The sequence below is a fragment of the Leopardus geoffroyi genome, chromosome B3, assembly GCF_018350155.1.
Source record: "Leopardus geoffroyi isolate Oge1 chromosome B3, O.geoffroyi_Oge1_pat1.0, whole genome shotgun sequence".
In the NCBI taxonomy this organism is placed as follows: Eukaryota; Metazoa; Chordata; class Mammalia; order Carnivora; family Felidae; genus Leopardus; species Leopardus geoffroyi.
This window is the reverse complement of record NC_059337.1, coordinates 98,637,195-98,654,938: the sequence shown is the minus strand read 5'-3', so window position 1 is coordinate 98,654,938 and position 17,744 is coordinate 98,637,195. Positions and strand designations below refer to the sequence as shown.

The following is a 17,744-nucleotide window of genomic DNA, read 5'->3' as shown; positions in this document are numbered from 1 at the left end:
CACAGGGAATAAATCGGGTCTAGGAAGATTATTATCAAGAGTAGGAGGCTTTAAACCATTATTTCTTCAACTACAGACAATAGTAGTGTAAGCCAAAACCGTGAGGTTTGAGTGAGGACCTGAGAGAAAAGTTGAAGCCACTTGCTTCATTTGCTCAACAATGGGGCTTGCTCAGCAAATTGCGTCTTTGTGTTTGGACTGCAGGGGGTGGGGGGGGGGGCTGGGACAGGAGTGGTAGCAGTAGTTTAAGAACTAAGAACAACCCCCCAAACTGATTTTTACTACCCCACATAAAATCAGACTTCTCCAAGAAGTGGGAAACTGACTTCTAGTCCCCTTATGTTCATTTTCATCTATGCATATCTTCACAGTCAACCTTCATGAATGATTCATTTATATTGTGTGGCGTAAATATTGAATTCTGGAGGAAACTTCTTAATAACTGAGAGGTTCTGCTAAGAGCTTTTGTCGTCGAAATGTACCTGTGTTCCCATTCCTCCTGTTAGATGTTTTGTTCTAATCTTTGACAAAGTAAGCACTTTCATTACTGAAGCCATTTATTTCCATCAAACGATAGGACATCATCAGGATAGTTTTTGTATTAATGGAATTTCCAGTGTTTCCCTTGAGTTTTCTTAAGTCTGTTAGATCCTTTCGCTATTCCCAGAGGTGAAACACTCATTCAAGATGCAATTGTAGATCACTTGAAAGTGATGGAAAGAAGTCCCTTCAAAGCTGGTAAGATCTCTCTCTTTTAACACAGACTGTAGCTCTCAGGCTTGCAGGCTTTGCTGTTCTGGTAAGTCTTCCTGACTTGATCCCAGAGGGAATTGCCTTGGCATCCAGCCCCCGCCCACATCTCTTTCCAGGTCAACAATTTCTAGTATTTATTTACTAACTAGAAAGAAAAACAGACAACAAGTTAAAAATGAACAAAGTTAATTTTAATGATAATAACATTTTCCATCTGTACCATTAAGTGTATCTTCCGAATGGAAAACACTGTTCATTATCCACCAAGAGCAACTCTGATGAAGGAGATACCATGAGCAGATGTATTAAAAAATCCCTTTAGGGGCACCTGGGTGGCTCAGTCGGTGAAGCGTCTGACTTCGGCTCAGGTCATGATCTCGTGGTTCGTGGGTTCGAGCCCCACATCGGGTTCTGTGCTGACAGCTTGGAGCCTGGAGCCTGTTTCAGATTCTGTGTCTCCCTCTCTCTCTGCCCCTCCCCTACTCACACTCTCTCTCTGTTTCAAACATAAATAAACATTAAAAAAAATGAGGGATTAAAAAAAATAAAAATAAATCCCTTTAGGGACTTTCAAATCCAATGAGCCAAGAACACTCCCCATCTCAGTAGGAGAAGAGGCTTAAGGCTCAAACTCTTAAATTTGCAGCGTGGCAGGACCCATATAAACATGTGTGTAGTGAAAAATCCTACATTAACTCGTGTTGTCCCCGGTATTGACCTGTAGGTTTTATTTGCTTTAAAAAAATTTTTAATGTTTATTTTTGAGAGAGAGGGACAGCATGAGCAGGGGAGGGACAGACAGAGAGGGAGACACAGAATCTGAAGCAGGCTCTGGGCTCTGAGCTGTCTGCACGAAGCCTGATGTGGGGCTCAAACTCACGAGCTGTGCTATCATGACCTGAGCTGAAGTCAGACACTCAACCGACTGAGCCACCCAGGCACCCCAGCCTTTAGTTGCTTTTAAAGATAAAGGAAGGTCCATGGGTTCAGAGCAGAGAGACTGAGAGTTGGGCTGGCAGGCGGTCTCCATTGCCCATTTTGCCTGCAAAGGCAGGATGACAGAAACTAACCCAAGTCCCTACAGAAACAGGGGCCCTCCTGGGCTTGCTTGGCTTCTAGTACCTGGCCCAGAGCAAGCAAGGGCTTTATACATATTTAGAACTGTTAGTTAGATATGCCATAGATGGTGTGTTTTTCAAAGTCCTCACGTTTTGGTCATAAACACCCTTCTAAACTGAGTTCTGTTTGTGTTTTTCCAGAGACTTCCTGTGCTTAGCTAATTGTGCCGCTCTTGTAAAATGGACACTATAGCTCTATTTGTTTGGGGAGCTTTGTTATTCCAGCAAATTTCCTTCCTCTTCTTTATGGGCTTGCAAGGCTTTCCCCTTTCAAAAAAAAAAAAAAAAGGAAAAGAAAAAAGAAAAAAAACATCTGCTTAAGGCTGCTGAGATTGGTTCAGCAACCTCTGCTGGGAAAGAATAGCCCCGTATGTGCCCCCATAATCGTTTTAATTAGCCATACATTCTGCAGGGCACAAGGTCTGCACTGGAGCAGATGGCTGGTGGGGGCTGGGACGGGGTATTGTGGGCAGGGGCCTCGCCAGGCCTGCAGGCTGCAGATGCCGGCCCGGCCTTGGGGCTGGGAACCCGGGATCCAAGAGGCTCGGGCCATCTGCTCTGCGGTCCAGCAAAGCAGGTGGCCCTCCAGAGAAAGCAGTCCTGAAAGCGGCATCACTGGTGTAGCCCACGCATGTGGGGCACCCTCGTCCGGCTACCGGACAACCAGAGAGTTGACCACAATGGCCAGAGTGACGTTGAGATGCACAGCCTACAGAGCGGGCTTCCTTTGTCCGCCTGAGGGGGTTGGGGGGCTGCTTTCTGTAGCAGCCATTTTGGGGCCAGGCAACCTCTGACCCTCTCCCCTCTGGCTGCTCTCAATGGGGTTGTTGGCCAGCACACTTGGCATGGTCATATGGAAGCACAGGCAGCCCCTGCCAGCTGTGACCAACCAGGGGACACTCTCGACCAGGGGGAGGGCGACTAGGGAGGCCCTGCTCCTAAGCTGAATCAAAAGTTGATTGCTTCGTCACAATTACGTGTTTAAAGCTGTAGTTTCTACAAAGCCTCTTCTGGGTTTGTTCTTCAAGCTGACACTGGTCTATCTGTTGTTTCTTTTCTCTGCCCTTGTCCTAGTTTTGGACACCCAAATAGTAGGAATAGTAATGGTAATGTCTATTTACTTCACAGATACTTAGCTCTCGAGTTATAGCAGGCACCGTTTGAAATGCATTCCAAATATTAGCACACCTTTGTAGGCAGGTACTGTTATTCACTTACCCAAGAGATAACTGAGACACACTGGCTATTAAGTAATGTGCCCAAGGTTGGACAGCAGGTAGGTGGTGGAGGTGAAACTGAACCCTGGGGGAGCCCAGATCTTTTTTTTTTTTTTAATGTTTATTTTTGAGGAAGAGAGCGGGCAGGGGAGGGGCAGAGAGAGGGAGACACAGAATCTGAAGCAGGCTCCAGGCTCTGAGCTGTCAGCACAGAGCCCAATGCGGGGCTCGAACCCAGAGAACCGGCTCATGACCTGAGCCGAAGTCAGACACTCAACCCAGGCGCCCCTGGAGCCCAAATCCTTAACCACATATTTGTTCTGGCTGAAATCATAATGACAGCTTCCACTTCCTAAGTGCCAGGCATACGCTTTCACGTCTGCACTGGGCAGCTCATCCGCACTTTGGGCATGAAGTAAGGTACCGAGGGGTCACACTGAGCGACAGAGCCAGATCGAACCCAGTCTCTCTGTTCAACCCTTGTGCTCATGCCCTCTACCGTTTTGCCTCCAGAATCAAACAGAATGACCGTAAAACGCTTATTAACATCCATTGCGCCAGTGATAGATGACTTAAGATTTCAGGGGAAGAAATTCAAAGTCCTTTTTCATGAATTAGTATTGAGAACACATGCCAGCAATTGTCCCTCCCTTCTTCCCCCACTTTTCCAAAGATTTTAAGATTATCTCCCTTCCAGTGCTCATGGCTGATCTGTGTCTAAAGACCACCTGCCGGGCTTTCACTGTGCTGGGTAAACTGGCAGCAATTAAAAGACCTTGTTCCAGAATGATGCCTCCCTTTATTGATGGTGTTCCAGTAGGCAAATGACCTAATCCCTCCAACCTTCTAACCTGCCATCCCCTCCTGCTCCCCCTGCTTTTTAATTGGAACTACTGGCTCCAGGCAGTGAGAATGAACATGAGCTATGAATGAACTGAATCTCCCCCCCCCCCCCCCCACCCCACCCCACCCCTCGAAATTGCAATTTTTTTAATGATTTTTTTTTAACGTTTATTTATTTTTGGGACAGAGAGAGACAGAGCATGAACAGGGGAGGGTCAGAGAGAGGGAGACACAGAATCCGAAACAGGCTCCAGGTTCTGAGCTGTCAGAGCCCGACGCGGGGCTTGAACTCACTGAGCCACCCAGGCGCCCCATGAAATTGCAATTTAACAACAAACATTCGGCTTCCGTGTGCTTACCTCCCCCTTGTTAAAGGAACAGACCCTTGGCGGAGACTGGGGAGAAGCACAGCACATGTTTCTGGGTGGCTAACTTCATCTCCAACTGAAGTGGTCTTGGAATGGAAATGTAGCCATTTAGTATACATTTGGTTCTAGGCAGGGCTGTTCCTAGCTGGATCTCTGTTTCTTATACAGGGCCATGAGAGAAACGCTTGGGAAATTGTTACCCCTAGAGAGTTAAAAAAATTTTTTTTTTGTTTTTAATGTTTATTTATTTTTAAGAGAGAGAGAGACACAGAGAGTGAGCAGGGGAGGAGCAGAGAGAGAGAGGGAGACACAGAATCCAAAGCAGGCTCCAGGCTCTGAGCTGTCAGCACAGAGCCTGATACAGGGCTCGAACTCGCAAGCTGTGAGATTATGACCTGAGCCGATGTTAGACGCCCAACTGACTGAGCCACCCAGGCACACCTCCGCTAGAGATTTTTTAACAAGTTCTCCCTTACCTGCCACCACTTGCCCACAGAGTTTGTGTGAAATCATTTAAGCTGCCAGTGCTGCCTGGGGTTTTAGAAGGCTGTGCTGTGCCTGGTGCCATTGGGTTAAGCTGCCTGAAGGATGGTTATGGTCTCAGTCCCCAATTCGGGTCTCAGACTGGTGTCCCTGATCTGTCCACACTCTGAGAAGCTCAGGAGGCACTGGCATCAGCAGCTTTCACCCTCCTGAACAGCACCCGCCACCCCCCCCACTCCCACCACTCCAGGCCTCCTCTGTCTCAGGTCACAGAGCAGGTGGGTTCTGTGAAAGAACTTTCCCTTTCTCCCCACCCCCAGGTCACAGGAAATTCATTTAGTGAGAATTAGAGGGCAGGGGGTTAAAAAGAAATAGTGAAGTTGCACCTGTTTATATTGCACAAACATTTATAATAGCAAAGGAAATATAACTGTTTCCCATAGTCCCTCAACTAAATGCGTCTATTTTTCTTATCTCTATTTCCTTCCATTCTTTGTCTAATTGTATAAATATTTTTGCCCGTGGTAGTCATAGCGTAGGTGGCATTTTTGTCATGGTCTTTCATTTAACATTTCACGTGTTTTTCCATGTCTTACATGGTTTTAGAATTGTACTTAAATTTTTTTTAATGGTTTTATTTAGTCTTGTGTGAGAGAGAGGCAGAGCACAAGCAGGGGAGGGACAGAAAGAGAGGGAGACACAGAATCGGAAGCAGGCTCCAGGCTCTGAACTGTCAGCACAGAGCCTGATGTGGAGCTTGAACCCACGAACCGTGAGATCATAACCTGAGCCAAAGTCAGATGCTTAACTGACTGAGCCACCCAGACACCCCTAGAATTACACTTTCAGGACTTTTTGTAAAAAGTTCTAAATGTACCTATCCGTGCATAAACTTTTTTCCTTTGATTTTATTGTCAGTGGAAATCATATGAAATTATTGGGTCAAAGAATATGAACATTTTCATAGCTTTTGGAACATGAAGCAATTTTCTTTACCAAAAGGGTAATATCCATTCTCACTGCTACCAGGAACATATAAACAGGCCTATTTTAATTCATAACCTTGATGGTAATAGGACTTAAGTCTGCTAATTTAATGGGAACAAAGGGATTCCCTGGTTTTAATTTACACTTCTTTGCTGTTGACATGAGTCTTTCCCCATATTTATTTGTGTTGCCTTTTATGTGAATTGTCTCTTTGTATTCTTTGCATATCTATCTACTGGACTTGGCATTTTCTTACAAATTTATATGACTAACTGATAATTCCCCCCAGGCCACCTAAATTAATGCCTTAAGTTTAAACATGGTAATGAAAATAAAATCTTCAAAAATAAATTTAATATGTACTACATAAACACATGTCCAATAAAAATAAGATTTTACAGTGCTTATTGTTTGCCAAGCACAATTTTAATTTTTTTTTTTAACATTTATTTATTTTTGAGACAGAGAGAGACAGAGCATGAACAGGGGAGGGGCAGAGAGAGAGGGAGACACAGAATCGGAAACAGGCTCCAGGCTCTGAGCTGTCAGCACAGAGCCTGACGCGGGGCTCGAACTCACAGACCGTGAGATCATGACCTGAGCCAAAGTCGGACGCTTAACCGACCAAGCCACCCAGGCGCCCCTGCCAAGCACAATTTTAAGCATTTTACCCAACTCTGTGAAATATGTACTACTTTATTCCCATTTTATAGATGGAGAAACTGAGGCAAAAAGCAATTAATAAATTTGTCCAGGCCAAATTCAGTAGTTAAGGGGCAGTATGGCTTCTTTGTCTGTGCTGTAACCCCCTTACTCTTATTAGTTTGGGGAAAGAACCAGGGAAGGAGAACAGTTGGGGAAGTACTGTCCTGAGAACTGAATCAGGTATGGGGGTGCCTGAGTGACTCACTCAGTTAAGTGTCTGACTTGATTTCTGCTCAGGTCATGATCTCATGGTCTTGAGATGGAGCCCTGCATTGGGCTCTGTGCTGAATGTAAAACCTGCTTGGGATTTTCTCTTTCCCTCTCTCCCTGTCCCTCGTTCGCTCACTCGCTCTCTCAAAATAAGTAAGAAGTGAATCCGATATAATCATCCAGTCCCATAGACTCACAAAATATTTGAAACGGTATGTTAAATCCTCTTGCTTCTCTGAACTGATTGCTCACTATTTTTAAATGAATGGAGGGGCTCCTGGGTGGCTCAGTCGGTTGAGTGTCTGACTTCAGCTCAGGTCATGATCTCAGAGTTGGTGATTTCATGGCCTCGCATCAGGCTCTGTGCTGACAGCTCAGAGCTTGGAGCCTGCTTCACATTCTGTCTTCCTCCCTCTCTGCCCTTCCCCTGCTCATGCTCTGTCTGTCTGTCTCTCTCAGAAATAAACATTAAAATAAATAAATAAATAAAATGAATGGAGAAGTGAGAAAATGTAAGCAATAAACTTTTAAGTAACTATACATACCTCATCACTTTAGGAATTGTTACCAAGGGTGTTTTGAAGGTGTGTTTCTCTTTTAGATCCTCAGACTAGATCATGTGAACTGACTAGTCTTCAAATTTGCTGATTCTTTCTTCCTGCCAGTTCAAATCTGCCATTCAAATTCTCTAGTGAATTTTTGCATTTTTCCATCTGTGTGTCCCAGTCGGGGCTTCCTTTATTGGTGGGGCCCATTGATACTCTTCCTGTTTTTGTTCTGTCCATTTGTGCTGTTAAAAATCCTTTCCTCCTTGTGATTTAGTTTTATTTTGACCAGTGGTTCTTAGATCATAGAAACCTATTTTATTTGTTTTAAGCAGATTTAAGGGATTCCATTTTAGGGTGCTTCCAAATTATATGCTGAATAATGAATGAATTTTCACAATTTGGAGATGCGAAAGTAGTATTAGTATAAGAATTTAAGTCTTTGCTCTGTGGGTAAGAAAATAAATATGCTAGGACGCTTTTATTAGTGGAGCTTTATTGATTTAAATCATTTTATATGAAAACAGTAGAGCTCCGCCCAGAAATAATAATGTAAGAAAATTTACAGAGGGCTGTTTACCCCACCGCTCCTTCCTTACCCCCACCATGCCTCATATATCCACTAGGTTTGAAATATGTCTTTAGGAGGAACTGTGGGCTGCTAAAATTGTAATCACAAACGAACAAGCAAAAATCACACTGTCCCCTAATTCTGTTTCCATAACTACTATGTATATTAGTGACTTTCAGTTGTAATCTGAATGAGTTGTGAACTTGTACATTGGGAGTTATGGCTTTTTGAGGTCTTCTGCATGGCACGAACGATCAACCTCAGCATTGTCAGTCTGGAGTTTTAGTTTAGTGTGACGAAACTGGGGAAACTCTCTGATGCTCTCTTCAGTGTCTTTCCAAGTAAAATATGGAACTGTGAAATTCTGGTATACAATGGTCCTTTAATTAATTGGAGAGGACCAGCATGAGTGAGTATGGGGTGGAAGAAGACATGCTTGGGTTGCCTGAAAGAGGACCTCCACTCATATCAACTTGAATGGTATACTGAAAGTCAACGTTCAATCTAAGAATTTAGGGTGGTACACTGTTTGCCATAGGGATGCCAGCTCTTGGAGACTGGAGTTAATCAGGCTTATTTTCCTGTTGAGTTTACTGAGGATTCCAGGAAATCAGATCATCTTGTACAGTTCAACCATCACAGAGAAAGGGCTGGGTGTTTGTTATCGAAAGCAGTTTCATTCATCAAGTTGGATCTCTGCTGAGACAGCAGCCAGGTTTTGAAAGGGGGATACACCTTTCCTCAACAGGGTTTCCTGCCATGGTTGTAAAACCTCCCAACAGGAGTGATTAGGCACCTCACGGCCTGGCCAAGGGCCACCGCGACCTACTTGTTGCCACTGACCAGAAGCAGACCTGTGCTGCGCTTGGCTGGTGGACAAATGTCCAGAGTTTGGTTCTGATTGTGTCTTGGCTGGGTGCTTTCATGCAGTACACACACTATAAAATGTATGATGTGACCTGAAAAAGACCAGTAGTAACATAGCACAATAGGGGCAAAATGGTCACTGCTTCTAATGCAATTTACTGGTAACATGTATTTTCTTTAACTTGAGCTCTCTAGCCCACCTGTTTGGGGTTGCATCTCTGTCTCCTCCCTCACTGTGTCACAGACATACTAGGCTCATTCTTACCTCTGTGTTTCAGCAAATAGCAGCTGCTCCTTCCTTTTCACATGGCTGTCTCCTGCTCCCCCTTCAGGTCTCAGTTTAGATGTTGCTTCTTTCAGGAAGTCTACCCAGATCTCCTAAGTCTGAAGGATCCTATTTAGATACCCTCATAGTATTTGAACTTCTACATCGTAACACTTTTTATAGGCTTTTTAATTTTTTTATTAATTTTTAAATGCTTATTTATTTTTTGAGAGAGAGACAGACAGAATGCCAAGTGGGGGAAGGGCAGAGAGAGAGAAGGAGACACAGAATCCGAAGCAGGCTTCAGGCTCCAAGCTGTCAGCACAGAGCCTGACGCAGGGCTTGAACCCAGGAGACATGAGATCGTGACCTGAGCTGAAGTCGGATGCTGAACTGACTGAGCCACCCAGGCGCCCCTCCATCACACTTAATACACTACAATATTATACTTTGTTTTCTTGTCTGCATGTCTTCATTAACATTTAAACTTCTTGAGGCAAGAAATGTGTCTGTTCTGTTCATAGTTGTATCCTGAAGTTGTATCATAACACTTAGCACCCAATAAACATTGAAGAACAGATTCATAAATGCATGGTATGAATTTTTGTTGGTTGATGGATTCTGAATATTTGCTTTGGCTTGGTTTTATCGGCTGTGACATGTTTAACTGTTGAATAAGTGAATTTGCAAATGTGAAAGGCAAATCCCTAGTGAGATAGTGCGGGTGGCTAAGTGGTGTTTCTTAGGTGTCTCTTCTCGATTTGCTGGTTGACTAAGGATGGCCCACCCGAAAAGTTCTGAATCATGTGACTTAGGTGATGATCCCAGAGTTTTTCCTGGAAAAACTGAATATTTACTAAAGCACACTAATCTTTTCTTCTTGCCTTCTCTAGCACTGGAAGACACAGCGCAGTGAAGAGTATGAAGCGGAAGGTAGGAACTGTGTGTGTGTTGGAGCCTGCCTGGAAAGGAAGGGCTGCCATTCCCAGGGCACTTTCCACGTCCCCATTTCCTGCATCTCTTAGCCTTCTTCCCAACAAACAGCCTTGCATGCTGGAGGCCCTCTAAGAAGTAACGTTAAGAACAACAGCAACAACAAAAAAATCCATTCCCAATGGAAAGTTCATAGTTTTAAAATCCCAGCATTTTAACCTCACACAAGGTATGGCAACTAAGATGTAGAATTTCACTTATGGGTTAATTACTCTCTTAGGCAAACTTTCAAATTAACCTATTTAAGTGTTGAACTGCTGGGGCCAGCAGATGGCACTGTGGTTCAGCTGACAGAATTTGAGCCCACCTCACAGCCTACCCTGGCTGTACTCTACTTAAGTGTAATTACTGTGTGTTCTCTATGTCTCTAACCTGGAAAGACACAGCAGTAATGAACCTAATTTGTTCAATAAATAGTAACGGTAGCACTAAATGCTCTTCTCAACCCTCTTAAGGTTCTTCCAGGCACACAAAACTGTCCTAGTAATTATCTCATGATTAAGTAATGACTTTATAAAACTCTCGTATGTAAGTGGAAAGTTTAATTAGAATTTATAATAGAGGATAAGTAAATTTTGATTTTTAAATGAGTTTTATCCTTACGTTTTCAAATAAAATTTATCCTTAATGTATATGTAACTAGCAACTTGTAATTTACAACCATTTATTCTTTCAAGTTGGTTTGTTTGTAGGTCAGAATATTTAAATGTGTAAACAGGCTAATCCTGAGACTTTTATTATTTTATGATGTTTATTATGAAATCATTTCCTTCTTAGTAAAAGCAGTTCTAGTGCTTAAACCAGAAAGAAAGTGGTGATTAGATAAAGTCTGGTAGCTATAGTTGAGGCAGGGCTGATAAATCTCTTTGGAATGGTTCTCAACTAGCCTTCTCTTCCAGTTACATCCAAGCCTTAAGCCTGTGCATGTTTTCAGTTGGAATAAAACAGACTAGAACCTTGGTATGCTTGCACAGGAGATATTTCTCGTGTGGTATAGAAAAATGTGCCTGTTTGCTCTTGTTGCAGCCTAAGAACCAGTGGTTCCGTTTCATTTGGACTACAGATTCAAATCAAGATGGAATCAGCATTTATAGTCTCTTTCTTGTAATATTTACTTTCAAAAAGCACAGTTTTCTTTGAGAACAGGCTCTTTCTCTTTGCAATTCCTTTGGGAACAGCACAATATATGTTTTTATTTCAGGCCAGTTAAGATTTTGGAACCCAGATGACTTGAATGCCTCACAAAGTGGGTCTTCTGCTCCTCAAGACTGGATAGAAGAGAAACTGCAGGAGGTTTGTGAAGATCTGGGGATCACCCGTGATGGTCACCTGAACCGAAAGAAGCTGGTCTCCATCTGTGAGCAGTATGGCCTGCAGAATATCGATGGAGAGGTAAGCCTTGCATCATATTTTTATTCAGGAATAATAATCATGATGAAATCTGAACTGGTCACAGGCTAGGAACAGCCATATTTTGCCTTCCTGCAGCATGTTACAGAGATTCCATTCTCTTTTTTTCCTAGGAGATAAGCCTTGAAGATTCTTTCGTAAGAAGCTTGTGTTGGGTTGTGGGAAAAAAACCCAAACCTGACAATAGCTGACACTCATTTAACCCATAGTACGTGACCCTCACTGTGCTAAGCATGTTACCCCACATTATTACTAGACACTAACCATCTTGGTGCGGCCACCATGTCAGATATATCTGTAGAAGTGGCATTCACAAAACACATTGTGAGAAGGACCTGGAGGAAGGATTATGCAGGGAGTTCAGAAGATTTGAATTGGGAGAATATTTCAAAGGCCAGACTGATGAGTTTAGGTTTTTGGAGAGATCTCAGTATCAACCCTGCATTCTTCAGCAGATTGAGTAACATACAAGAAAAACTTAGATCCTGAGGATGGTCTGAGCTGCTTTTATGGGGTATATTGGTGTGCGGACAGCCTTTGGCTAGGAGACCAGCCAGCCAGGAGCTATCACAATATTCTGGTCATGAGGAAATGGAAAATGGTGGGCTGGTGGTTTTGAAGATACAGAAGAATCTTGAAGGACCCCACCCCCGCCAAAAGACTCTTGCTTGGTAAAATTCTGAGCTTTATGTTTTCTGAAAAGTTAAGATGGGAACTGGCAGGACTGGGTGCTTGAAAATATAAGAACATAAATAATTCTAAGATATGTCTTTCAATGAGCTGAAAATAAGGACTGGGGGGGGCTCAGAGGTTAGGGCTACAGTTGTAGTTTGGGGAATCTTTGATTAGAATGCTATTTGAAACCATACTGCCTGCTTGTTCAGGGGATAAATGATATTATTTTCCTAAACCAAAAACAGATTTATCATCAAAAGCTACCAAGTAGCCTCATTTGCAGAAGAGATTTTTTTCCTCCTCCTCTGTAGTATATGTGACTGTTATATACCCATTGACTACCTTTTTAATGGCTCAGTGGTCATTTATTTTCCAGTGTTGTTGAGTGGTAACATTAAATTCATCCTCTTAAATTATAAACCCAGTGCAGTATGCAGAACCTTGGGATGTTTTGCCAAGAAATACTGCACAATACTGCACAAACTTGGATTATTTATCTAAGAACAATTCTTGGAATAAACTGTAGCCATTTGTGGGGAATTGCATTTTCTTCTGTGGTGGAATTTCTAAAACGCAGGGAAAGAAGTAGCTTATTTAGTTATTTTCCTCTCATCCAAGGATGAGTAAAAGATTGCTCATTGAGTATAGCTTTTACTTAATTTTTCCCCCCACCCAAAAAAAAAAAAAAGTCATGAAATACTATAGTACTTTGTACTATTAGCTCTCGACCACAGAGGAGCTGAAAGTTCAAGATGATCTCATCCACAAGCAACTTGGGATCATAGGATTTTATGACTGAAAGCAATTTTAGATTTAGTCATCTCCTCGTTTTCTAGATAAAGAAAGTGATGTCGCTGCTGCTTGTTGCCGTTACCAGGAAGGGGAACTAGACTCACTGTCTCACGTACTATGCTTTCCAGAAGCAAGGACCGCTGTACGGCAGGGAGGGCACATGCCAAATATGGCCCAAAGTTTTGACTTGCTTTTGTTGTTTGTTCTTTTGGTATGCCCAATGTTTAAAAATTGAACTCTTGCTACACTTTTTTTAAATCAGATTTTTATAAAAACCCAAAGATTTGACTCCCATTTTGCTAGCCAGGAGAAGTGGCTGGCTAGCTCCTCTGGACAGGACACGCACTCGTGTGTTCAGTTCCCTGCTTTAAATGGCACTCCTTTGTAGTGTCTCAAAACCATCCTGCCTCATTCATTAATATCACCTTCCTGGCCTCTCTGGGTATTTGGGTTTGTTACCCTATTCTAGTGCATTATGTCCCAATGTATACCTTGGGAAATCAACCATCCAGAGACCTGCCTGGCTGGTGTGTCGTGAGGAGTAAGAATGTCCTCAGGGTTCTGGATCTGGCTCCTGCACAGACTGCGGAGGTGCCCCACTTGCCCATTTGACTTGTGTTCTATTTAGCCCAACCCTGCCTTTTTCTGAATCCACAACCTTCTATTCACCACTCGCCTACTCCCCCCATGTACAATAACTGGTGGGACTCACCTGCTCCTCCACTTTGAATGAATGAGGTGATGGGTTTTTAGGCAGTCTGGAAGCTGTGCATCAATTTGGCCAGGGTCACAAGGCCAAGCAGTGTGGAGCTAAGGTTAGAGCCAAAATACGATTGTTCACTTCAGTCAGCACACCTGGATTTTACCGTGACTTATGGTTTGATGATCCCGAGAGCCTAGTCCTCTAAGAAAGTGTTCTTTGGGTTGGTAAGAACAAGACAGAACTGCTGAGGGATCTTAGTGACCTCAAAATCTCACCCAAATACCTTTCCATTGGTTTTACCGTATAATTCTCTGTTAGAAACTGTTCCTCTTCCAAAGATTTCCACTCTTTAGAATGGTTTCTTGTTTCAGAGTCCTCACCAGAGGAAGTGGTATTAAAAAAAGAATAGAGACAGATGTTTCCTATTGGATGTGAATTGGAAAGAAGCATTGGAGATAAATGCCTCAGGCACTTCCATGAAGAATAAAATCAACAATTATGAGATGATGAATCCTAGCAATAGTCCAGACTTACAAAATGGATATTGAAACTTTGAAGATGTGTTACAAAGAGGCCTTTGTTAGAATGGACCCAGTTGCAGACTCTAATGCCTTCAGATTAAATATGTTGCTTACTCTGTGGGCATCACCTGAGAACTTGTTAGAGATTCAGAATCTCAGACCCCACCCCCAGATTTAACTGTATCAGAGTCTGCATTTTAAAAAGATCCTCAGGCGATTTCTGTTCTGTACAATGGAGGGGTGTCTGTATAGAAAAACTTAAGCCCCCAAAGGATAGAGGAATCCAACTGCCAGGAAAAAAGAGCTCATTGCCTTTCCTCCCTATTCTGTGGTGTCAGTGACTCATGCCGCTTTATCCATCCTTTCTATTCCTCTACTGCGCTAAGGGAACAAACCGTCTTGTAGGCAAGGCTCCGAAGGGACTACAGTCCAGTCTCTCCTTCCCCAATTACATGATGAGGACTACTGGATTACCGTTAAAGGGCACAAAACAGCCAGGCAAAATTCCCTTCTCTTTACATCTCTTGGGGCCCTTCTGTTGGACACACACAAAATCTTTCCTATCCAACCTTCATTTCTCCCGTGCTAAAGCATTAAAACAAACCCCAATACATGCAGTCCTGTTCCAAGTAGTGCTCTAAATCCCGAGTCATGAGTTTCAGACCCAAACTCTTAGATCATTGCAGTCTGTCCCAGACCAAATTCTGCTGTGCCAACATACCAATTGCAAAAATTCAATATAAACAAAATACCGTGTTGAGTCACCACAATATAATAGTTTAATGACTGTCCAAACTTATTTCTGTTGTTACAACACTGGGAAGCTATATCTTTATATTTTTTAATCCATAAGAATAATGTGTAGCAACATTAAATATTACCCATTTGGGGCGCCTGGGTGGCTCAGTCCGTTAAGCATCCCACTTCAGCTCAGGTCATGATCTCACGGTTCGTGGGTTTGAGTCCCGCATCAGGCTCTGTGCTCACAGCTCAGAGCCTGGAACCTGTTTCAGATTCTGTGACTCCCTCTCTCTCTTTGCACCCTCCCCCGCTTACCCTCTTATCTCTCTGTGTCTCTCAAAAATAAATAAATGTTTAAAAAATTTTTTTTAATTAAAAAAAAAAAGATTACCCATTTTACAAGTGTGAGTACAAAAGAAAACAGTTAATTGCTAAATTGCCTAGGATTATGAAAATGGATGTTTATACTTAGCTTGTGGAGGAGGAAGAACATATTACTGAAAAGGAAAATAAATTCAGTGAAATGAGAATAAAGGGACATGTTATATTTCTGGAGCCTTGGGGTCAACAGTGGTGGCAGTTTCTATTGGCCACAAATGTACTTTGGGCCTTGTGTTATTTTGAGGGAAATATTTAAAGTAAATGGTTACTCTTTTCCAGATGCTTGAGGAAGTCTTCCATAATCTTGATCCTGATGGTACAATGAGTGTAGAAGATTTTTTCTATGGCTTATTCAAAAATGGAAAATCCCTCACACCATCAGCATCTACTCCATATAGACAGTTGAAAAGGCACCTCTCCATGCAGGTGAGAGAGAAATAGGAAGTGGTTTCATTGTGAGCAGAAGTTAAAACCCACTTGAATAGTTTCTAATGAATTAATCTGTTGTTTGAAGAAGAATAAGGAGAAAGAGAGAAGCAAAAGAAGAAAGACTAAACCATTGGGAAGGAAAAGTTGGGTTTGAAAAATGACCATAAATTACAGAGTGGGAAGCCACTAATTATGCCCCTTAATGTTAGCTGTGGGTCCAAAGAAACCTGGTGTTGAGTAAAGACACATCTCAGCTATGTCAAGGATCTCCCTACCAGAGCAACTGTTTTTGATAAGTTTTGCATTCTTGCCTCCCTTGGGAAAGAAAGATCAAAAGGGCTGCGTGACTTTTTTTTTTTAAATAGTGTTAGAAAGACTCGGCTTCTGCTCAGTGTGGTCAGGACGGACCAGTTTGGGTCAATATCTGGTTGAAAGGCCTGACCTTGCTCAAGTCTCTTTCTTCTCCCAGTCCTTCGATGAGAGTGGACGACGTACCACAACCCCATCAGCAATGACAAGTACCATTGGCTTTCGGGTCTTCTCCTGCCTGGATGATGGGATGGGCTATGCATCAGTGGAGAAAATACTCGACTCCTGGCAGGAAGAGGGCATTGAGAACAGCCAGGAGATCCTGAAGGTGTGGTAGCTAAAATGAGAGAGAAATGACAGACTGGGGAAGGGTTGAAAAATTCCAGAGCTTTTGAAACTGATTTGATCTGATTTAATTTGATTTATCCTTAATGATTCTTCTGTTCACAAGCTCTCAGAAATAAGAAGTAACTTTTCTTACCCCCTTTAACCAGGAGTCTGTTGCTAACTACTTCCCATGTTTTTAACACCAAAACTATTGACAAGTGCAATGCTCTTAACTGATCTCTGGCTGGTAAAGATTAGAGTTATACTATTGTATTTATTTACAGCGCTAGAGAATATTTTGTTAAACATGCACGTAAGCATGTATGATTTCCTTAGAAATTCAATTGAAGGTTGTTCCCAAGCAGTCACTAAAGAAATGTGATCACCCAACTTCTTGACTGTACATTCACTTCTCTGGCTTTGTATACCCTTCACAGCTTCCGCTTTAGAGGACAGAACTTGTAATTATCTTGAACTTGTTCTGATTTCTAGGCCTTGGATTTCAGCCTTGATGGGAATGTCAACCTGACAGAATTGACACTGGCTCTTGAAAATGAACTTTTGGTCACCAAGAATGGCATTCACCAGGCAGCTCTGGCCAGCTTTAAGGCTGAGATCCGTCATTTGCTGTGAGTTGCTTGGAAGGTCCACCCGCCCTATTCCCTTTCCTGCCTGCCCAGCAAGTCCTTTAGAGGCCTGTGACACATTCTGTATGCAAATGGAGCTAATCTCCTATCATCTCACTATTGTGAAAATTAAGTAACGCTTAGATTTGCATGTAGGCTTCTGAAGGGAGCTGTGGAAGTGTTTATTTTGGAAGGGTTTTGGTTGCCTTGGTTTTGTTTTTGTACTGAAGCAAGCCAGAGGAGAACTTTTTTGGGTCCACCTGTCGCTTAGAGATGGTTTCCCTTTAACTTGGTCTATTTCTCTTTCAAGGGAGCGAGTTGATCAAGTGGTCAGAGAGAAAGAGAAGCTACGGTCAGATCTGGACAAAGCTGAGAAGCTCAAGTCTCTAATGGCTTCTGAGGTGGACGATCACCATGCAGCCATCGAGCGGCGCAATGAGTACAACCTCAGGTGGGACTGGCGGGGCCAGGGCCCTCTTTCCCACCACAATGGCCAGGGTGGTGGGGCTCAGCCTGCCTGCCTGCTCAGCCACACCTGGCTGGAGGGACGCAGGTGTGGTCGAGCCTTAAGGAAAGCAGGACCCAGTAGATATTTCCATCTCTAGGACTCTGTGTTTCCATTTTTGGTGGGTCTGCATAAGGACCTCTGAGGGTCTTACTGGCAGCTTATTGGTCTTTCCTCCTCACAGGAAACTGGATGAAGAGTACAAGGAGCGAATAGCAGCCTTAAAGAATGAACTCCGAAAGGAGAGAGAACAGATCCTGCAACAGGTGGGCAAGCAGCGCTTGGAACTTGAGCAGGAAATTGAAAAGGCAAAAACGGAAGAGAACTACATCCGGGACCGCCTTGCCCTCTCTTTAAAGGTAGTCATCCTCTTAGTTCTCTGGTCCGTGTCCCTGCTGGG

At 43.1% G+C, this 17,744-nt stretch overlaps 1 protein-coding gene across 1 annotated transcript in view; it reads left to right on the top strand.

Annotated features, from left to right (window-relative positions):
- Positions 1 to 17,744, top strand: part of NIN (ninein) — an 86,594-nt gene that overhangs the window by 28,080 nt on the left and 40,770 nt on the right. Inside the window, exons 4-10 of the mRNA XM_045450833.1 lie at positions 9,826 to 9,865; positions 11,127 to 11,317; positions 15,428 to 15,574; positions 16,047 to 16,214; positions 16,706 to 16,842; positions 17,150 to 17,290; positions 17,529 to 17,703. Coding sequence (XP_045306789.1) covers positions 9,826 to 9,865; positions 11,127 to 11,317; positions 15,428 to 15,574; positions 16,047 to 16,214; positions 16,706 to 16,842; positions 17,150 to 17,290; positions 17,529 to 17,703 — 999 coding nt within the window. The remainder of the gene's footprint in view (positions 1 to 9,825; positions 9,866 to 11,126; positions 11,318 to 15,427; positions 15,575 to 16,046; positions 16,215 to 16,705; positions 16,843 to 17,149; positions 17,291 to 17,528; positions 17,704 to 17,744) is intronic.